We start from the raw sequence: 23,301 nt of genomic DNA on the forward strand, positions 1-23,301 counted from the left end.
CTACAAGTCTGCCAAGGAAACTGAAGAGGAAGGTAAGTAGGGTGTGGCACTCCAAGACTTCAACCCAGACTCAGTGAGAGCGATCAACTTTGTCATAATACAAGAAAAGTGAGGATTTTCCAAGATGGAACTCACAGGTGATGTCGAGAAGAGCTATTTTACTGGACCTGTGGGAACCAAAATCCGAAGTGGGAAAAGTGTTAGAATGAAAAGTAAGAAAATAGAGACACCCAGTCTCAATTCATTTTCTTTCTTTTTTTTTTTTACCCCCCAGGAATTTTGCTTATCAAGGTAAGCAAATAAATGGAGTGGTAGCTGGCTGGAGTCAAGGAAGATCAGAACTACTTTTTGAGATGGAGGCATTACAGCTTGTGTATTTGCTGATAAGGAAGATCCACCAGGGAAGAAACATGATGAAAAGGAGCGGAGTTAGGGCCTAGGGCCCGGGAAGGCAAGAAAGTCGGCCTCAAAGCACAGGACTCAGAAGTGCTCAGTAAATGTTGGCTTTTGTCATTTCTGATGGCTTAAATTTCCGAATAGTGAAGAGGCACCAGGCTTACAAAAAAAAAAAAAAAAAAAAAAAAAAAAAAAACCATTAAATTCGTTGTGTAAGCGCGCAGGCAAGAGCGGGCCCTCTAGCAGCAGGCTGCCTTAGTTCGGATTCTAGGTCGACCACTTGGCCATTACACTTTTCTTCCTCGGGTTGTTTTCCTCAAGACAGAGAGGACGGTACGTACCTCATCAGGCAGTTTGTGGGCTCAACTGGGACGCCCGTGTGACACTTAGCGCTGCACTGACACACGGTGAACGCTCAAGGCTAGCGCCATTCTAACGAGCAGGGTCGGCCCCGCGGTCAGCCCGTTCTGGGACGGAGACGCGATTCCGCCCTGGGAGGAGTTTAGCCACCGCGCACCGCGCCCGACCCCCGGGACCCGGGAGGACTCGAGGGGGCGCAGCCCCCCGGCCCACCCGACGGCAGGACGCGGGAGGTCGGCGCGTCTCCGAATTCCCCGCCGCCTCGCCTGTCTCTCCGGAAGGTACTGTCCCCAGAACAGAGCGGAAACAAGCGACGCGGCTACTAAACGCAGGCATCTGGGGGACACGCACACCGCCACGCCCGGGGACAGCGGACCCGCGGGGACCCACTCCCGCGGCGCGCTCCTGCTTCTGCGCAGGCGCGGCAAAGGGGGCGGGCGCACTCCTCCCCGAGGTTCTCAGTTTTCCCTCGGCGCGCAGCTTGGGCGGGACGCCTCGCGAGAGGTGTGAGTTCTCGCGGGAACAGCATTCAAAAAGCCCTGGCGCTTACGGACGGGCGAGCCGGCTGAGGGCACGGACGGGCGTCTCTGGTTGCGAGGCGGTGTTACCGCCGCGGGCCTCGGCGCGGTGCGCCCTCGGCACGAGCTGCCGGCTGCAGCAAGCAGGGGCGAGGGGTGAGGAGAGAGGTAGGGGCGACGGGCCTGGAGGGAGGTGCGTGTGGAGAGGGGCGAAGGGAGTCTCTCGGGGGGTGGGGAAAGCAGGGCCTCAGGGAGCCTGCGGCAGCCGGCGGCCTGGGGCGGGGCCGGGCCGGGGCGGGGCGGGGCCGGGCCCGAGCGGCCTCTGCAGCGCCCCCGGAGTCTTCCCGGCCGGCTTCCGGGCGGGCCTCCGTCTTGCGCTGGCCGCGTGCCCCCACCACGGCCGGGTATCGTGCGTCCGGAAGGAAGGGCCGGGCGGGGCGGGGCGGGACCGGGCGTGGGGGGGGGGCCCGCCTGCGCGGTCCAGGACGGGAGCCGCCGGCCGGCCACACGTAGCGGTCCGGAGAGAGAAGTGCTGCGGAGACCGTGCGCGCCGTGCTGCCAAGACTGAAGGGAAACAGTAACAGCCCGCTAATGAGCTTGAAGGTGACACACCGAAATGGCAGTGTTTTGGATGTGTTGGGTTGAATAAAATATTGCTAAAATGAATTTCACCTGCATTTACTTTTTTTTTTTTTTTTTTTTGACATGGCTCCTAGAAAAATAATTTTAAGAGTCACCTATCGCAGCTCGTGCTCTTTTGGACGGCGCTGCCCCCCCCCCCCCCCAGAGCGGCTTGTCAGATTCTAATCGCCTCTTCCGGCCTTAGCTGGGCTAATCTCAAGAACGCTGTCGGAGAGGTGTTACTGCCTTTATCCTAGGGATGAGAACACAAGATCTTGAACAAGTCGTCCAAGCTCGAGCCTCCAGGGCGTTGTGCAAAGTGGAGTAGGAGCTGAGGCCGCCCGAGCTCGCCGCCCTTAAATGCTTTGTGTATGCGGTTTCTGAGAGGCTGAGCAGAAAAGGGCTTAGGAGCACCCGGCTTCGGAGCCAGACCCTGATCCCCATCTCGGGCACTTACTGGCTGCTTACCCTAGGCAAGTTACCTGACCTCTCTGTGCCTCAGTCTGCACGTGTGTAAATGCCAGAAACCCCTCCTATTTCATGGGGTTGTTGAGAGACTTAGATAATATGTGCGAAGCCTCAAGTACTATGTCTGGCACGTATTTTTTTTTTTTAATTTTTATTTTTATTTATTTATGATAGTTGAGAGAGAGAGAGAGATGCAGAGACACAGGCAGAGGGAGAAGCAGGCTCCATGCACCGGGAGCCCGATGTGGGATTCGATCCCGGGTCTCCAGGATCGCGCCCCGGGCCAAGGGCAGGCGCCAAACCGCTGCGCCACCCAGGGATCCCTATGTCTGGCACGTATTAGCTGTAGTTCTTCGACCCGGCTACCTCTGCGGATGGACAGGTTAACTCTTACTCGTCCATTAGACCTTTGCAGAAAGTCACTTCTCAGAGAAATCTTTCCTGTCCATACTCCCTACCCCCACCTCACATCCCAATTTAGGGCATCACTCCCATGTTGATAACTTATAACAAGCTCCCTCGTGCACTTAATCACGCTTATAAGACTTTACAGTTATTTGATTTAATGCATTTCCACTAATGCCTGTAAGATTCAAGAAGGCAGGAGGGATACTGTCTAGTTTTGGGGGTGGGGGGGGTCACCATTGTGTCAGCAATAGCACAGTACCAGACACATAATAGGGATTCTAGCAAATCTTGAAAGAATGAGAACACATTTCTTTGGCATCCTTGGACTCTGCTGGCTGGAATGTCTTGAGGCTAGCTCTCTTTTTTCTTTGGTAAATGTTGATGGCAGTAATGTTTAATTAACTTAGGCCTATCAAGAGAATTAAATGGGATAATTCCTTTGAAGCACTCTACCTGGCAAATGGTAAATCCTCAACCAATATATGATAAAAAGTGCAATAATGAGTGCCTACCCCCATCACCTACAGGCTTTGGAAAGGTCTTGTATTTTACTTATTTTTAAAGATTTTATTTATTTGACAGCGGGGGTGAGCAGCAGGGAGGGGCAGAAGGAGAGGGAAAAAGAGTCTGAAGCTGACTCCACGCCGAGTGAGGAGCTCCACGTGGGGCTGGGTCTCACGACATTGATCACAACCCTGAGATGATGACCTGAGCCAAAACCAAGACTTGGACCCTTAACTAACTGTGCCATCCAGGCATCCTGGAAAGATCTTGTGTTTTAGAGCAGTAACTGTCGGCCCTGGATAACAGGATGGATACCTTTTTCTTTTCTTCTCTCTGCTGAAACCATATATCTCCTTCATCTTCATTTTTACTTAATAACCTTGCTTCCTCATTTACTGATAAGTTGGAACAGTTAGAAGGGCACTTATGCAGACTCCCATCACTAATCTACCTACTTATCAGTAGTCTGTACCCATATATTTTGCTTTCCCTTTAGGTGAAATATTTATGCTCCCATCTAAAATCAGTCCTTGTACATTAGACTTCATTCTTTTTCATCACTTTAGCAGTTCTCCATGTGTTCTATATCGTCAAGTTTTTCTTCTCTCCTGAATCTATCCCATGACATACAACCATGCTGTTATTTTTTCTTAAAATATTGTATCTCAAAACAGATAAACAATCCTACTTCCCCTTCAGCTACCGCCCCATTTATCTGCTGTGCTTTGCAGCAAAACTGTGTTTCCTGTTTTCCCACCATTTTCTCCAACCCTTTTCAGTTGGCTTCCAGGATAATACTTGGCTCTTGGCTTTCCTTGCCTCATTGGTCATGCCTGAGTATATTTTGCTGTCTTCTTTCCCACCTCTTAATGGCTCAATCCTTGGTCCTCTTTAATTATATTCATGCTATGGTGACACCAAGGCTCAAGGAATTCTGTTAATAACTCCTAGGTTTGTATTTCTAGCCCAGATCCTTCCTGTGCCAACTGGTTACCTGATATATTTCATATTTATTTATTTATGATATATTTCATATTTAAAGCGTAAGCTCCTGATTTTCTTTCAAGACAGTTTTTACTCATAACTTTTGATGGTCCAGCTGATGGCAAATCTGTTCTAGTAGTTGCTCAGGCCAGAGGCCTTCGAGGCATTTCTAACCTCTCTTTTTTATACATAACCACATTTAATTTGTCAGAAAATCATGTTGCCTTTACCTTCAAACTATATGCAGAATCTCATTGTTTCTCCCCACCTCCTTTATACTCATCCTTGTGTAAGCTATCATCTCACCTGGTCTTTATGTTTCCCACTTGCTTCCCTCCAAACGATTCAACATAGCAGCCAAAATGATCCTTTTAAAGTATCAGATCTCTAACCTATACTTTGCAATGAACCCCGATTTCACCTAGAGTAGAAGCCAAAGTCCTTGCAGTGGCCTGATTTGCCTATTGTCTTCTATTCTCTCCTGTGACCTATATTTTATCTTGTTCATTTCTTAGGCATCCTTCTACTTTAGTGCTACCCTTCTGCCTCTACCCCTTTTTCTTGCTAATTCTCTTATCCTCTGCAAGGCTTTTTTCAGAAGTCACCAGAGGGTCTTTCTCCCCAACACTTAATTTAGATTTAATTCTATTATATTATACCTACTTCCAAGTTCCCTTTTTCTTTTGTTCTTTTTTTCACTTTCAAATGCATTTAATCATGGTACTACTATTGCTTGTCTTCTCACCCTGGAAAGTAAGTTTCATGAAAGAACACTTTGTTTTTTTGGGATTGATTGATTGATTGATTGATTGATTGATTTATGGCCCATTTGGCTTCTGATGGATCTCAAATGCATAGAATGGAGTTAAGCACATAAAGCTTTAAGAAATACTTGTTGAATAATGATTACATTGATTGGAAAGCAGGGAAACACCTTATTAATGACTTGTTGCTCTTTGAATGCAAAGCCGTGTTTAAATCTGGCTTGAGAGATGGGACAATTTGGAAACGATGATGAGTAAGGTTGAATTATAGTGGAATGTTTCTATATAAAATGTTTAAATCCTTGATTGAAAATCTGGAATATAAGAAATGTTCTTTAATTACTCTGAACATGATTCTATTTTGCATGTCTCTTGTGAATAACAGAAAATACTAGTGAGCCTATTATCAATAAAGCAAATTTAATGTGTTCAGAAAATTAATGCTGTTGTGAAAAATTGTGTGCATGATATTCTTTGCCTTACAAACCTTATTCAAAGCTGCCTTTTTATATTTGAAGTAGCAGTCATGCTACTATAAATTCTTGATTTCTTTCGTTGTGCTCTTAATATGATTACCTCTATAATGATATAAATATGAGACACACCCTACCTCAGCATTTAAAGAAGCTTAGCACACAACTGAACAGATTCCTGATAACTACATTTCTTAGAATAAAGTTAAATGTGTTCAATTTTTTTTTTTCTCTTTGATTTGGTCTCAAATCAGGTAACAGAATTATCAGACCTTGCTTTTAGAACAAGACACAGCAGCAAATTTGACCATTTAAAATCCAGGAATAAAATCTTCAATACTATGTTTTTATACAGCAGTAGTATTGTAGGGAAAGATATATATATCTTTTATAATTGTTATTGTATGGAATATTTTGTTAAAGCTTAAGTACTTTCATTCCGTCTATTTACAGTAGACTAAAAACGGAAAAAAAAATGGAGGCAGATGTAATTGCAGATCTTCGATGCAAACTCAAAGAGGTTGAAGAGGATCGAATAAAGGCTGCACAGTATGGTTTACAACTGGTGGAGAGCCAGAATGAGTTGCAGATTCAGTTGGATGAATGTCGTAATGAAATGATGACCATGACTGAGGTAGGACCCTGGACTCCTCTGTTTACAAGAGTATGCTTAGCTATTGAAGATTTGTATTGTCTAGTAATTATTACTAGTTTTCTTCCTTTTTGAAGATTTTAGTTTTAGTTCCTATTCACCTCTATCTAAATAGAGATTGGAAGTGAATGAGTTCCTAATATTTTTTTCTGACCCTTTATGTTCTGAATTTGAAAAATCAAGTTATTGTTCCCTTCAGCACATAGTAGATTTTTAGATTTCATTTAGCCTGCACTCTTTCTTGGTTACCTCACTCGTTTCTTAGCTATAGAAAACAATCTATTTTTTTTTTTAAGATTTTATTTATTTATGGAGACAGAGAGAGGTAGAGACATAGGCAGAGGAAGAAGCAGGCTCCATGCAGGGATCCCAATGTGGGACATGATCCTAGAACTCCAGGATCATGCCCTGAGCCAAAGGCAGACGCTTAACCACTGAGCCACCCAGGCGTCCCTTCAGAAAACATCTAAATGTCTCATGATACTATACCAAGTCCAGTTGACCTCTACAGTGTAGATTTGTGTATTCAGTTTCCTACTTATGGATATCTCAAACATAACATAAACATAATAGTTGATTCCCTGCCTGCTAACAAAGCATTCCCTTGCGATTTAGCTTACTTAGTATATATATAATAACTTTAGCAAAATTTCTAGGAATTTTACTCTCTGTGGCCCTTATTTGTCATGTTTGATCCATCAATAAGTTCTAAGAACCTAACCTACAAAACATCGATCTGTACTACTGCCACTCTAATCCAGACCGTCATCATCTGTCCCTAAGATTACTGTTGTAGCCTTTAACCAGGTTGCTTGCTTCCCTCATTGCGTTTCGTGCCATTCATTTTTCACACAGCAGCCACATGGCCATTGAAAAATAAACAAAAGATCATGTCACGGCCCCGCTAAAAACACAATTGTGATTTCCAATTATATTTACATCAAAATTCAAACTCTTTACCTGTATTTGCAGATTCCTATGTGATCTGACCCATGCCAACCCTTGACCTCATCTAAACTACTTTTCCAGGATCCCTGGGTGGCGCAGCGGTTTGGCGCCTGCCTTTGGCCCAGGGCGCGATCCTGGAGACCCGGGATCGAATCCCACGTCGGGCTCCCGGTGCATGGAGCCTGCTTCTCCCTCAGTCTGTGTCTCTGCCTCTCTCTCTCTCTCTGTGTGACTATCATAAATAAATAAAAATTAAAAAAAAAAATAAATGTTTAAACTACTTTTCCTTGTGCCAAGGTATACTAGTCCCACCTTATGGACTTTACGTGAGCTGTTGCCTTCACCTGTATTGCACATCCCCTCACTGTCATGGATTGAGTCCTCAACCTTTAGGTGTCTGTTAAATGTCAACCTCAGCTGAGAGGCCTTCCCTGAGAGTGTTTTGTAAAGTTGCTGTCATTCAGTAATTCAGCTAATTAACTCCAGATTATAAACTCCATGAGAGAGGGAATTTTGTCTGTTTTGTTCACTGCTATATGTGTAACATCTGGCACACATTTATTGAAAGTATTAATTAGGGCACTCCCGGTGGCTCAACGGTTTAGCGCTACCTTCAGCCTGTGTCTCTGCCTCTCTTTCTCTCTGTCTCTCATGAACAAATAAATAAAATCTTTATTTTTTTATTTTTTTTAAAGATTTTATTTATTTATTCATGAGACACACACACACACACAGAGAGAGAGAGAGAGAGAGAGAGAGAGAGGGCCACAGAGATACAGAGTAAAAGAGTTCCTTGCATGGAGCCTGATGTGGGACTCGATCCCGGGTCTCCAGGATCACACCCTGAGCTGCAGGTGGCGCTAAACCGCTGCGCCACCCAGGCTGCCCTAAATAAAATCTTTAAAAATAAAAAAAGTATTAATCTTATGTAGTAAATGCTCAGTAATATGTTTAAACTTTGATCTCAAGATTTAAGTATAGCAAAAAAAAAAAAAAAAACCTTACATATTTTTCTTATTTAATTTTATTTTTAAAAGCTTACTGAAGGACTTTGAACTAATGCTATTTTTTAATCTTTAAACTTCCCTGTCAGAGATCACCTGGGTGGCTCAGTGGCTAAGGGTCTGCCTTAGGTTCAGGTCATGAATTTGGGGTCCTGGAATTAAGCCCTTGAGTCAGGTTCCCTGCTCAGTAGGGAATCTGTTTCTCTCTCTCACTCTGCCCTTGCCGCCTGCTTGTGCACTGGCACTCTGTCAGATGAAAAAATAAAAACTAAACAAACAAAAACAACAACAAAAAACCCAACTTCCCTGTCAGAAGCAAAAGCCCTCTTAAATCCTCCTTTTGTCTCAATACTATATTCATTGAGTAGTCATTTGTGAACATTTCTCAGATGACTACATTCTAAAAGTAAAGGATAATTTAGTATTTTTCTTTGTGCCCTGTCTACTAGTTTATTTTCAGAGCCATAAGTAGAGCATAATGTTACCAAACCAAGTAATTATCACTGGGAAAACTGAAGTGCTACTAAATGTTTTTGTTTTTGCTTTCCCTAGCAGAGATTACTTGATATGTTGACATGCCATGGAACACCTTTTAATTCCTTGATGGGCATAGAAGCAATTACCACATGAGTATCTAAAACCCAACAGGCTTTTTGTAAGACTGATTAGCTAACAGTTATTCCAGGTCTAACAGGTGGTTGTTCCTTAGCAGCAAATATGTGAAACAGGAATGAAACAGCTGAGGGTGAGAATTGTTTATATATGATGGCTTTAAGTTATCTTTATGTAATTGAATTATAATTGAATCTGTTTTCAGAATTATGAACAAGAAAAATATACTCTTCAGAGAGAAGTTGAACTTAAGAGTCGAATGTTGGAAAGTTTGAGCTCTGAATGTGAAGCTATTAAACAACAGCAAAAAACACACTTGGAGCAATTAAAAGAACAGCTCAGCAGAAGCCATGGACAAGAAGTAAATGAACTAAAAAATAAGGTTTGGATATCTATATATGTCAAAACAAAAATGCTTCGTACTTATGGAGTTAGCAATCTGTAAATTTTAGTGATGAAGATTTTCTTAATACCATCTAGGGAAAATAGTTGAGATCAAGGGCTCCATCATCATGATATTGGGAGTGGGAACACTGAGAAACAAGAGTTTACCAAAGGGACTTGTATTGATAACATTCTACTAATTAAATATAATTATTTAATTTCAATAACTAAAAATTTTTTTATGGAGTTTCAGTTTAGTGAAAAGCATGACCTTGCTTATAATGCATAGTATGGCAGTCCCCTTTCAGAAAGACCAGTCTCCTAACTTTCACAGAAAGGAGTAGTACACTTTGTAACCTACAAAAGAAACCAGTAGTTTATTGTAAGTTAATACACATTAGAATTGATACTTTCTAGTTTAGTTATTGAAGTAAGCTAATGGCATATGATCTACTTCTTATAACTTAATAAGAAAGGTGCCATTATTGTCTCTGTATAACAGAGGAGGAAACCAATGTTTAAACAGATTGAGTAAATTGAACAAAAATCACAGAAATCCATCAAGATTTGAACTGAAGCTGTCTGCTTCAAAGCCTATGTGACTGTACTTAGTCTAACAGTATGTTATGCTGGCTTCATTTCACACATAAAAATAAGTCACCTATTCTTTTTCAGTACCACCAACTATTCAGTTACTTCAAAGGAATTCAGAACCTTTATCATGGCTCTTCTTTTTATAGAGTCCCTATTTTCCAGACCCTTCTCTATAAAACCTTACCTGACATTTGGCCTGTTTTCTAATTTTCTGTGTTTATGTAGCATCTTTTAAGATTTTTCCAGATCTGTACCACCTTTACTCTTAAATGATTTCTTTAAATTGACTCTCTCTTAAAATATTTTCTCATTTTAAGTAACAATATCAAGGAAATTATATATTCGAGCTGGTTATGTTTTTTCCTAAATCGTAGTCAGATGAATATGACTATCAAAATGTGCTTTCTTATAATACCTAGAATCATCTTGCATTCATGCTGGCAAACAGTAATCTACCTTGTCTGAAACTAATCTGACTTGAGGCACCAATGACTGATAATGATGCATTCTCCTCCCCCTCCATTACCCCCTACCATGTTATTTTCATTTTAGCAGTGGCTTTCATTACCTAAACAAACAAACAAAAAGTAATGTAGTAATAAATACTCAGTATCTGAGGCAAGGCACTTGCCTAAGAGGTGGCTTTTTGGCAGAGCAAAGACTAAATTAGTCAAAAAATGTTTTCAGTCTCCTATCACCTGTGCCAAAATTTTTGGAGTTTTACTTGATATCTTTCACTTATTTCTCACAATACTTCATCAACTAGTTCTAAGAACTTGATATACAAAGCATCCATCTCTGCCGCTATAATTCTAGTCCACATCGCCATCTTCTCTCCCCTAGACTACTATTATAACCTTCTCTCCAGGTAGTCGGCTTCCATCATTTCTATTCATACCATTCACTCTTCACATAGCCGCCAAAGTGGCCAGGAGTCCAGACCTACTTTGATTACTTGTATGGACTATTTGTTATGTTTGTGAGACAAAGCATATCACTGTTAAAAGGTGCTTAGTCTGTAACCAAATAGGAAACCTTAATATTAATAGTCTGATCATACAGTAAGTTTGGGTCAGTCAGTGATGTTTTTCAGAAAGATGGCCACATTTCAACATAGGTCATTCACCTGAAATTTTTTTTCACATCATGAAAATAGAAAAGGTAAAATAAGTCAAGAGGCTCTTATTTTTTAAATTAGAAAACAGGTATCAGGATATAATCTAAGAATGTTGATACTTAATTGCAGATAATTCAGTATAGGTAATAACTATAATCCTGGACATCAAGATTTTTACTGATAACAGAAATTGTTTAGTGAATGCTAGTCATGGTGCTGAATGTTTTACCCACTTGATCTCAGTTGAGAGCCACACAATAACGTAGTAATGGTAGATATAATCATTTACCAATTTTACCTAAGAGGAAGGAAACAGTTTAAATCTAGGTTTCACCCTAAAACTTCATCCTTCTGCATAAGTTTGTTTCCTTTAAACTTACATTTTTAGTTTTCCAAGATTTAGAACTATATGAAGGTGTAATTAGTTTTGTTCAGTTTGACTATCTCATTAAAATAGTTACTCTGCAGATACCAGAATAATTTGTACTATAACTATATATTCTGATGACCTTCAATTGCCTTTTGATTTTTTAAGATTGCAAATTTTCCTTTTTTACTTTAGTTAGAAAAACTGAAAGCAGAATTAGATGAAGCTAGGCTCAGTGAAAAGCAGCTGAAGCACAAAGTAGACCATCAGAAGGAACTCCTTTCATGTAAATCAGAGGAAATGCGAATAATGTCTGAGCATGTACATGAAAGCATGTCTTCAGAGATGCTGGCTCTTCAAATTGAGCTGACTGAAATGGAAAGTACGAAGGTAATTTTTATGGCATCTGTTTCTAGGTTATTTTCTTTTTTCTTGCATTTTTTCTACATGTTTTTGTTATGATCCTTAGATAATTTTAAGGCTAAAACATTTTTTGCTTAACTTTGATGTAACTAATTAAAAAATATTTTATAGAGTTTTTAGGTGGATTACTCATTCACAGTAAGGTTTTAGATTGTGTGATTATGTAAGGCAGATTACCTTTAGATTAATTAAAGCTCTGGAAGAACTTAGAGTCATTAACTCTGACCCTTCTTTGTGTCATAAAAGCCCTATATAAAATATTGGTTTCATGGAAATTGATATGCATATGAATGTAGATATTTTTCATTGCAGGCTAAGGTTAATTAAAAATTAAAAGCTTAAATTCATAAGAAAGAAAGATAACCTTTCATTTGGTTCCTTGATAAAAAATTTAGTATTTTTTTTTTAATTTAGTATTTTTATTTTATTATGCATTTTACAACTGTTGACTGGCTCTTTAGTTTCAGTTTTGGGTGTGAACCACTTCTGATAGATAAACTGAGCAGCTGCTAAATGAAAGATTATTCAGGACAATTTCGTCTTTTTCAATTCCTGTTGAATAGACTACCCTCAAAGAAGAAGTGAATGAACTACAGTACAGACAAGAACAACTAGAACTTCTTAGTACTAATCTAATGCGCCAGGTAGACCGGCTTAAAGAAGAAAAAGAGGAGCGAGAGAAAGAAGCAGTTTCTTACTATAATGCCTTAGAGGTACTATGACTAGAGTAACATTATCTTTTCCAGTTTATAATAAGTTGTTTCCTTGTTAATCTAACCTCTATGAGCTAAATTGTTTTTTCTCAAATTTAGAAAGCTCGTGTAGCAAATCAAGATCTTCAGGTGCAATTAGACCAGGCACTCCAGCAAGCCTTGGACCCCAGTAGTAAAGGCAACTCTTTGTTTGCAGAGGTACGTAGCAAACACTCCACTGATTAGATTAACATTTCGCATAATACAAGAGTAATTAACCATGTTAAAATTTTCTAGGTGGAAGATCGAAGGGCAGCAATGGAACGTCAGTTTATCAGTATGAAAGTCAAGTATCAGTCACTAAAGAAGCAAAATGCATTTAACAGAGAACAGATGCAAAGAATGAAGGTATAGCGTTATCACCATTGAAGGTTTATTAGACCTATTTTGTATCTGTATTACATGTACAGATGAACCAAAGAAAGCATCTTTTCCTTCAAAGAGTGTACTTAGTTTTTTTTTTTTTTTTTTTTTTTTTTAAGATTTTTATTTATTTATCCATGAGAGAGAGAGACAGAGGCAGACACATAGGCAGAGGGAGAAGCAGGCTTCTCACTAGGAGCCCGATGCAGAACTCAATCCCAGGACTCTGGGATCAGGCCCTGAACCAAAGGCTGACGCTCAACTGCTGAGCCAAAGGCAGGCAGACACTTAACTGCTGAGCCACCCAGGCATCCCTGTACTTAGTTGTTTCTAGAACTGCATGATTTTAGAAAAAAAATCTTTCTTTTTTTTTTCTTTTTTTTTTTTAATAGTCACACAGAGAGAGAAAGAGAGAGAAGCAGAGACATAGGCAGAGGGAGAAGCAGGCTCCATGCACCGGGAGCCCGACGTGGGATTCGATCCCGGGTCTCCAGGATCGCGCCCTGGGCCAAAGGCAGGCGCTAAACCGCTGCGCCACCCAGGGATCCCGAAAAAAAAAAAATCTTTAGATTGACTAAAAGATTATTATATTTTATTTCAAAAAATTAATCCTTTAGTAGATATTTAGTAGTAGTATAGTTAACATCCATTGGTTTATTATTTTTTTTTAATGGTTATTCAACAGCTTTCCCAGAAATATATAAATTTTGTGTGGTAGAAAAAAAAATTTGGAAAGTTTTTATTTCCAGCTACTGGCCTGGTGTTTCTTAGCACAGGCTTAAGGTTCCTACTTTTTTTTTTTTTTTTTTTTTTAAGATTTTATGTATTTATTCACGAGTGACACAGAGAAAGAGAGAGGCAGACTCCATGCAGGGAGCCCGATGTGGGACTCGATCCCAGGACTCCAGGTTCACGACCTGGGCTGAAGGCAGGCGCTCAACCACTGAGCCATCCAGGCGTCCCCTAAGGTTCCTACTTAAACGAAAACTAGCTCTCTCACCATTCTTTAGTTCTCCTGCAAAGGCTAATAATTAGATTTGAATAATCTTTTCTTGTAGTTCCTCAAGTCAAGCATATAGGCCCTTTTAATTTTTTTTAACTTTTTATTTAAATTCAATTAATTAACATATTATGTTAATATATTTATATTGAAGATTTCTTCAGGATCCTTAGGTGCCTTTTACCTTTGTTTCCATTCTTGTCATTGGTGAATCTCACCGTTATAAATATGAGTAGCTTAATAATTTCCCCCACTTAATACTGTTGAAGTTAATCAAAATTTTTGAGAAACCCCATCAGACCCTAAATGATCGTGCATGTGATGAGTAAAGTACAACATTATACCGTTTGGGCAGACTTATTTAATTAAGTGATGCTTCTGGATCCTAGCCATTCAGTTCAATTTTATGTTTCACAGAAGTGCAAAAATTGTTATAGATACCAGATATTACTTCTAAGTACTTAAATAAGTACTTGAGTTATATCTGTAACTAAACTTATTGATACAGAGACGCCTGCGTGGCTCAGTGGTTGAGCCTTTAGGCTCAGGTTTTGATCCCAGGGTCCTGGGATCAAGTCCCACATCAGGCTTCCTGAAGGGAGCCTGCTTCTCCCTCTGTCTGTGTCTTTACTTCTCTCTCTGTGTCTCTCATGAATAAATAAATAAAATCCAAACAAAACAAAACAAAAACTTATTGATACAAATAGTTTCAAATTATTAAATTATTAAACTAGACATAGTTTAGTTTCCAAACTGAGTTCTAGAGATAGTAGTACAGAATATGCATTGTACCTCAAATGTAGTTATCAGAATCTTCCTTTCCCCCACTCAGTTCTCTGTGTGGGGTGGGGTGAGGTTGTAATTTTTTTTTATTTTTCTAGTTACAAATTGCCACATTGCTACAAATGAAAGGGTCTCAAACTGAATTTGAGCAGCAGGAACGGTTGCTTGCCATGCTGGAGCAGAAGAACGGTGAAATTAAACACCTCTTAGGTGAAATTAGAAATCTGGAGAAATTTAAGGTAAAGATAACCCCTTCAATAACGCAGCCAGATTTGGTTTGAATATCTTAAATCAGTTGACCCTTGAACAACACGGGGCCTAGGGATGCCCAACCCTGTGCAGTTAAATATCTGTATAACTTTTGACTCCTCAAAAACTTTATGAGTAGTTTACTATTTACCAGAAGCCTTATTAATAATAGAAACAGTTGACTGACACATATTTTGTGTGTTACACGTATTATACACTGTATTCTTCAAGTTTAGAGACAGCAAAATATTAAGAAAATTATAAGGAAGAGAAAATATATTTATAGTTCTCTACTATGAAAAATTCACATATGAGTGGATCAGTGCCATTTAAACCTGTATTGTTCAAGGGCAACTGGATTAACCTAATTTGTTATTTATCTTAAGTAATAAGAATTGTTGTTTTCTTTAGAGTTTATATGAAAGTACAGAATCTAAGCTTTCTGCCAACTCTGGCACTCTGGAAGATAACACCTATTACACAGATTTACTTCAGATAAAGCTTGACAACTTAAAGTAAGTGTTGGGTGCTTAGAAAGCTGGATATTCTCTTGACTTGCTTATAAAAAGTAGTATTAGTGACTACAAATTTTTGTTTTCAAATTGCCAAAAGAATTTCCATAAAAGAAAAGCATCAAAAATATCTTTGTATAGCAAATAAGATATATTCAAGATATAATTTGTGCTGGTTATTGAAGAAAAATACTTTCAATGAATTATTAAATATTTGTATTTCTCCATGTTTAGGATTTTAGATTTTTAAATGAGGTGCACCTGGTGGCACAATAGTTGAGCGTCTGCCTCTGCCTCAGGGTTGATCCCAGGGTCCTGGGATAGAGTCCCGCATCAGGCTTCCTGCAAGGAGCCTGCCTCTCCCTTTGCCTATGTCTCTGCCTCTCTGTGTCTCTCATGAATAAATAAAATCTTAAAAAAAAAAAAAATGGTAACTGAAAAGAACTTTGACATAGAAAATATTCTTATACCCTAAATTTTTCAGGAATAAATATCTAATTTGGAACTTAAAAGGAAATTATTTACACGTGCACTAATGTGGAAGGAATATTTTCCTCCTTCCCTTTGAAGAATGCATGACATTTTTTATTTGAAAGTGTTATTGTTAAAACCTAGAGGAAACAAACAGGGTTGCTGGAGGGGAGGTCGGTGGGGGTATGGGTTAATTGGGTGATGGGCATTAAGGAGGGCACGTGATGTGATGAGCACTAAGTGTTATATGCAATTGATAAATTATTGAACACTACATCTGAAACTAATGATGTACTCTGTTGGCTAATGAATTTAATTTAAAAAACTTACTTTGTTTAGTGTTTCTTTGTTACTTAAAACTGCAAGGAAATATATGTTTATCTGAGAGTTCAAATATGTAATAAAGTATTTGCACTAAAGAATATGTTTTACAAATATGTGTATAAAACACTTATGTATGTTATGTTAATATTCCTTGGTTCTCCTTTTTTTATTTACATAGCAAAGAAAATGAAAACACTAAAGGTGAATTGTCCATACAACGAATGAAAGCATTATTTGAGAGCCAGCGGGCTTTGGATATTGAGAGAAAACTTTTTGCAAACGAAAGATGTCTCCAGCTCTCCCAAAGTGAGAATATGAAACTGAGAGCTAAACTAGATGAGCTAAAACTGAAGTATGAACCTGAAGGTATGCATGTCTCATATATTTTATCTTTTAAATTATGAGAAGCTCTGAGAAATCATATCAAGTTTTTTTCTTACTATAGTTTTATGCAGATCCCATTACAAACTAATTTGTGCGTATGTATCTCTAAAAAAAAAAAAAACCTACAAAATGTGTAGGAAAATTCAGAGATCTGAGTACTGCGTATATATGAATAAATAGATATTCTGTTGGATATCTGTATATTAGAACGTTGATAAAGTTTAAAAACGTTAGAAACCTTTTCATTTACAATTGCAACATCTTATGCAATATTAAAGAGTTTGATTTTTTTGAGGCAACTGATGTTTGGGAGCTGTATTAGTTAGTATTGTTTGTAGAAAACCTAAAATAATGGAGACTTAAACAAAATAAGTATTAATTCCTCCCCTTACAAAAGTCTAGAAGAGGCATTCTACAACTGGTCAGAGTGTCAGGATTTAGGCTTTCTTTTCATTGTTCATCAGTGTAATCCTTGAGCAGAATTGAGTCATGTGGCCTCACCTACCTACAAGAAAAGCTGAGAAATGCAGTTTTGATTCTCAGTGGCCATGTTCCCAACTACATCACGGGATTTTTTTTTTTTTTTAAGTGTAATGGACATATAATACTCCATTACTTTCAAGTTTATATCATGATATATTTATACATTATAAAATGACCATGATAAGTTTAGTTACAGTCTGTCACCATGCAAAGGTATTACAATATTATTGAGTATACTCTTAAGGGTTCCATTATTGAGGAAAACTAGGACCAATATTAGAGGACAACTAGCACGTCTAATCACTGAGGTAGAAAATAGCCTTACCGTATGAACTCTGCATCTTAGACACTAAACAGAGTGATTTTATTGTTTGTTTGTAAATTAAAAAACAAAAGGATAAAAGTAAAAAAGCCTAAGAATACAATGATTCTTAGACCAAAAAAAAAAAAAGTGTTTTTACATGTTTTAGGTTATAGATTTTCAGCCAGTTTTTGACCTTACATTGTTTACATGCCTAAGATTGTCTTCATTTTTGTCTCAGTGACTTGAGTGATTCTTAACAGTAATGGGGAGATTGTTAGCAATAGTAAGGTTTTGTATAGTTGATAAAGGCTTCTCTTTCATCCTTTTTCTCTTCCTTGATTCTAATAGGCTTTCCTAATTAAGAATTATACATTACGAATTTCAAAAGTCTGCTGAACTAAACATAGCCAAGAGACAGAGGGAAGTATAGTGAATTTAGTTGATGTGAAGAACAATATTAAGAGAAAGGGAAAATGATTTAAAAAGAGCCGTGTAGAGTAGGAACACTAATCCCACGTCCCAACCATGCTTTTTCCAACTTCACTAACTTTGATTTTGAAAATGAAAGGCCCATTGGTATGGGGATAGGGAAAAGATTAGAACAATTAATTCAGTGCCTGTAAATAAACCTGCATAGGGGATGGAATCATGTTACGTTAAAGCAGTGGTGGTAGAAGGCTATTGCCTTAGACTGCAGTAAGACATATGGTGGTTTGAACTTGAGAAGTATCCATAAGTAGAAGTACTCAGATTTTGAATATATTTTGTAGATGGGGTGAATAGGCACAGGTTGCCTCAGAGAACTTGACTTCTTTGCAATGTAATCACTATAACACATAATATCAAGTTGACTGGATCTTTTTAATTCCCATTTTACAGCTAAAGAAGATAAAGCTCAAGAGGCTAAGTACTTCCCAAAGTTACTCAGCTGCAGAGTGCTAATACGGGATTTGTACCTGGATTCCTTGACTCTTAGCCACTGTATCCTTCCTTACCTCCACACTGAAGTCTGTTAAAGCCCTGTGTAACTTTTATAACAGTATCAAAACATAGAAGTTTTCATTGCGAAAACTAAATCTTTTGAGTTCCCAAGGAAAAATTTATAGTCAGATAACCTTTTAAAGATATAGTTAGTGAAGTCTATGAAAAAGAAAGGATAAAAGACAATATATTTCAATAAGAAGATAAGTGGGTTTCAAAAGAATGAAGAGTAGGAGAGGAAAAAACTGTATAGCTAGTTCTGTCTTTTTACTATATCTTTGTTTTGACTTATTGAATATATTTTTAATGGTTTTTATTCTCAGAGAAAAGTGAAGTGCCTGTACCCAAGAAGAGGCGTGAGGTCCTGCCTATGGATGTAACCACCCCTAACAATGTATGTGCCAAAAATGCTGTTGGGGAAGAAGATTATAGATTACCCCCTCAGAAAGTGGAGGCCCAGTGCTATCCCAGCAGTTCAGAAGATAACAACTTGCAGTTAGAAAAGACAGTTTCTATAAATACACTAGGAATCAGTCTTTCTCCTCACAAAAGCCTGCCCACGGACATTCAGCCAATGAAGGAAAAGAAATGTGTGAAACTTCTAGGAGTTTCAGCTGACTCTGAAGCCTTAAGTGAAAGAAGTGGAAACACCCCAAATTCTCCCAGGTCAGTGTCCTCTTTTCTTCAGGGCAACCAGCAGACCTCTCCATCTCTTCTCTATCGCTGCATGAACTGTGCTATCTGTTTCTTTATCTATTTTCTTAATATTGCATGTAGTATAATTCCCCAGTTTCATCTACCTTCTTTCAATTTTTCTAAAACTTTACGAAAAACTAAAACAATTGCAAAGGGAAAGGACTCCTGAATAAGGGAATTATTTTCAAAAGTTACATTTTGTTCTCTCATAAAACAGAAATATCACAGCTTAGTACATCTCTGAATGTTTTGTTGGTTTGAATAAATTGTACAGTTGGTTATTTTTTCCCTAGTTCAAGAGTGGCCATGAAAGAAAAATTATCTCCTAAAATGGCTTTCCAATAGTCTAAGAAATTTCAGCCTTCTAGAAGACTGTTAGGTGAAATTTTTATGGCTTTTGAAAATGTCTGTCATAAGTCTTTAAGATTGAGCTTTGATTTTGACATTTTTAAATATCAAAAGTAATTCATTTTCATTTTATATCAAAACTTCAGAACCTCCAGTTTCTACATATTTGAGTTTGTGACTAAAAGAGGAAGTGTCAGACATGTATGTTTATAGGAATTAACATTTTAAGGGCCTTATCTTTTAAAAAAATAATAGAGATAGGAAGATAAGAGAAAGTGAGTGAAAGAGAAAGGGAGGTAACAGTGGCTGAGGCTGGGGGGAATAAAACACAAGCTCAGGGTGTGTACAGCAGGACCAAGAGTAGGGCAAAGAGAAATGAATGAGGAAAATGGAGAAGGTGATAAAAAGATAATGAAGAATGTCTGTATGCAATGGAACAACAGATGCATTTAAAACAAATATCTTTAGACATTTAAAAAATTAAGCATAGTGAAAAGAGCTTGGATTTGAAAGGAAATCTTTAAGGTGCTACTAGGACTATGTGAGTTGTAGACGGGAGGGTACAGAATAAGGCATTTTGCTAGTGTGCATTTCAGTTAATACAGTCAGACGTAGCCCACCTTTGTAAAGGGCTGTTTTGTATGTTTTATCTGATTTTTATTTTTAAAGTCTTCAGTGCTACAAAGTTGGTGCTCTACAGTGAAAGCACCTCAACAATGTGAGCTGCTGTTATTTTTAAGAGAAGTACAGTTGACCCTTGAACAACACAAGTTTGAACTATGCAGATCCACTTACATGTGGATTTTTTGGTAAATGCAGTACATTGTTGCAAATGTATTTTCCTTAAGATTTTTTCTTATAACATTTTTTTCTCTAACATTATTATAAGAATACAGTATATAATATATACAAAATATGTGCTGATTGTTTATGTTATGGATAAGGCTTCCAATCAAGAGTAGGCTATTAATACTTAAGTTTGGGAGGAGTGTACAAGGATTTTTGACTGTAAGGGTCGGTACCCTTGACCCCTGCATTGTTCAAAGGTCAACTGTAATTTATTACTCCATTCCTTAAATTTTTATATTAACATGATAGGTCTCATAAAATAAAAGTTTATTATTCTCAAGGAAAAAGTAAATTCAAATGAATTATGTCACACACATGCACATACAGAGTTCCGAGTACTTCTGAAATGAATTCAATAGATTATGCTTGTATATATGTGATTTGTTGTGTAAGTGTGCTTGACCATTGTATATTTCTGGAGGTGAAGTTCCAGAATTGATCAGTGCAGACCTTGCTATCTGTGTTGTCTTCATTTCTTTTTCTGTCTTTTTTTGTTTGATAAAAGTTACTTAAGAAAATGTATTTAGCTACTTGTTTGACTCAAATTAAGTAGCGTGTTGGAATTTTGTCTGGCAAATTAAACAAAAACAAATAAAATACCACAAAACATTTGTTTTTGTGTATGTGTGAGTCCATCTGCTAACTTAAGACGTTTCCAACCTTTTGCTCTCTGCATGATTAACTTAGACACAATCTGGTGATAATATTGTAACAATAAATACGGGTTTACTGGGAACTTCACTATTGCATGCTTTATAAATTTAATTGATGCTCTTGCTAGAAAATCTGTATAAACTTTTCAAAATATCTCTCCACTGTTTATTTTTTCTTAAATTATTATTATGCTAGTTGAAATTCAGCTTGTTTAGGGTTTTTTTCTGAGACAGATTGGTATGCATGTGGTCCAGGATTCCATGTTATTTTAATCTTGTGTTTGCCTTTTGTATGTCAACGTTAACATTACAATTGTGCTCTAGCATTTAACTATTTTTTAGGCATACTTACCCTAATAGACATCCCATTGTATTTTAATTCTTTACGCTTTGCCATGACTTTTATCAACCTTAAAAATATTTCTTAAGGCATTTAAAAAATTAAGTGTTGATATAAAAAAGTTTCTTTTAGAGAGGCAGTGACTTAGTTCTTAATGGTTTTGGAGTCAACTGTAATTTTTTCCTCATAAACATAAAATTGATCATGTCTCATTAGAGGCCCATTATATGAGAGGTTTGTTTCTTCTTTAATTTTTTTAACCACATTTGAATTCAGAGTGGATGCTTTAATACCTGTAGGTTAGCTGCTGAATCAAGGCTTCAAACAGAAGTTAAAGAAGGGAAAGAAACTGCAAGCAAATTGGAAAAGGAAACTTGTAAGAAATCACACCCTATTTTATACGTGTCTTCCAAATCAACTCCAGAGACCCAGTGCCCTCAGCAGTAAGGACTTTTCTTTAATGAGAGTAAGGTACCACTTGCCCAAATGCTTGATTTGGAGCTTAGTTAGGATTGTCTTTATCTGAAATATACAACGTTATAGGTTATTTCTTTCCACCTATTGTGACAAGACCTGGCATTTTCATGTTCCTTTGACCAAATATTCAAAATTTGGTTGTGATTCTAGCCAGAGGAGTTCCTTAAATGATGACTCTTCCTGGAGCTTCTTGAATTACAGTGAGTAATAACCAAAAGAAAGTGTTATAAATCTATTTGTTGCATTGTATATGGATTTTTGAGGTGTTATTAAAACATACCTTCAAAGTCACATATTTGAAAAGAGAACACAAAATTAACTATTATATTTTCCTATGTAGTTCTTAATGAACTTAGTTTTTCACTATAAGAATAGAAAATTTGGTTTAAAAATATATATTATTGTAACTGGATTTTGTCAGTGTTTTAAATAGCTATGTCCATCTTATGTCCATCTTTGTGTTCATGTACGTGATTTAAATTCTATGTTTCGAGGATATGAAAAATAAAATTTTGAAATTTAAAATGACTGGAATAATTTATCCCCTTTCTATTTTTTTTTTTTTTACTGTATAGATAACACATTGTTATCAAAAGGGGATAAAGGAAATAAGATGAAACTTCACAGATTCTTAATTCCCTGGTTCACATAATATTTATGTATATACATATATACATAAATTTTAATGTATATACATATATAATTTATGTAATTATATACATATATATATTTTAAATTCTAAACTTGCCAAATAAAGACTTTTTTTTTCCTTTAAATGATTATAACCTGGTCTACAACTTAATTTCATACATACTGTAGGTGGTTATATTTATATATATTAAGAGAGGAGTGGTGGTGGAGGGAGGGAAAGATAGTTATGTTAAGAACTTGGCTTATGTGATTATATGGAGGCTGGCAAGTTCAAATCATAAGGGTGGACCTGGAGACCCAAGGAAGAGCCAGCATTACATACAGTTCAGATCTAAAAGGCTGTTTGCTGCAGAATTCTCTCTTGCTCCAGGGAGCTCAGTCTTTTGTTTCTAAACAGGACTTGTACTAATAACACAAATAGACCTACTCACATGGAGTTGAGTGTGCTTTACTCAGAGGCTAAAGATTTAAATGTTAATTTCATCCAAAAACACTCTCATAGAAATATCCGAAATAATGTTTGACCACACATCCAGCCTCCGTGGCCCTGCCAAGTTGACACATACAATTAACCATTATAGTGGATTAGATAAGTTTATTGAAATATATTAGGTAAAAGGAAATTGCCTCTCACTTCTAAGAAATTAAATATTTTTTGCAAAAAGTGTTCTCTAAGGAATTTAGAGATTTCACAGTAAATAATATCTCTTGCAAAAATAAGTAGCTGAAGGCACTAGCAAATGAAAATTTTAACCTCAGGATAATAAATAATTGACCGTATTCATTGTACACTATAAAATGTAGATCAATTCCTTCCAATATTGACTTTTTTACTATGACGCGTGTGCTCAGGGTGTAAAAATAACCCTTTAGAGCTCACAGTTTAATAGACCATTGTAGATGAGTAGTAGTAGTGCTGTTATTACTAATAGTAACAATTATATTTAACATTTGAATAAATCTAATGTCCAGGCATTCTTCAAAGCCCTTTCATGTATTAACACAGTTAACCGTCCCAATATCTCTGGGAGTTAGATATTGTACTTACTTATTATCTTCATTTTATAGATGAGAAAACCAAAGA

The 23,301-nt window shown here is 37.6% G+C and overlaps 1 protein-coding gene across 3 annotated transcripts; it reads left to right on the forward strand.

Annotated features, from left to right (window-relative positions):
• Positions 1–1,292: 1,292 nt before the first annotated feature.
• SPDL1 (spindle apparatus coiled-coil protein 1) lies at positions 1,293–22,199 on the forward strand. Of its 3 annotated transcripts, XM_055324751.1 has the most exons (12): positions 1,293–1,442; positions 5,950–6,130; positions 8,918–9,094; positions 11,370–11,564; positions 12,161–12,310; positions 12,410–12,508; positions 12,587–12,697; positions 14,594–14,734; positions 15,156–15,259; positions 16,230–16,417; positions 18,527–18,869; positions 21,389–22,199. In XM_055324751.1, exons 2-12 carry the CDS (start codon positions 5,972–5,974, stop codon positions 21,534–21,536), a joined length of 1,815 nt encoding a protein of 604 aa, XP_055180726.1. In that variant the 5' UTR covers positions 1,293–1,442; positions 5,950–5,971; the 3' UTR covers positions 21,537–22,199. The 3 variants fall into 3 exon arrangements, with proteins under 3 accessions (XP_055180726.1, XP_055180725.1, XP_055180727.1); XM_055324750.1 differs by lacking the exon at positions 21,389–22,199 and having other exon boundaries at positions 18,527–20,019; XM_055324752.1 differs by lacking the exons at positions 18,527–18,869; positions 21,389–22,199 and adding an exon at positions 18,102–18,514.
• Positions 22,200–23,301: the final 1,102 nt, after the last annotated feature.

This window comes from Nyctereutes procyonoides, unplaced genomic scaffold, assembly GCF_905146905.1.
Source record: "Nyctereutes procyonoides isolate TBG_1078 unplaced genomic scaffold, NYPRO_anot_genome, whole genome shotgun sequence".
In the NCBI taxonomy this organism is placed as follows: Eukaryota; Metazoa; Chordata; class Mammalia; order Carnivora; family Canidae; genus Nyctereutes; species Nyctereutes procyonoides.

Bases quoted from the DNA above. Each gene is read 5' to 3' on its own strand.
- SPDL1 (XM_055324750.1), top strand. From the start codon at position 5,972: ATGGAGGCAGATGTAATTGCAGATCTTCGATGCAAACTCAAAGAGGTT. The intron at 6,131-8,917 runs GTAGGACCCTGG...ATCTGTTTTCAG, and splicing joins AAATGATGACCATGACTGAG to AATTATGAACAAGAAAAATA. The intron at 12,311-12,409 runs GTACTATGACTA...TCTCAAATTTAG, and splicing joins CTTACTATAATGCCTTAGAG to AAAGCTCGTGTAGCAAATCA.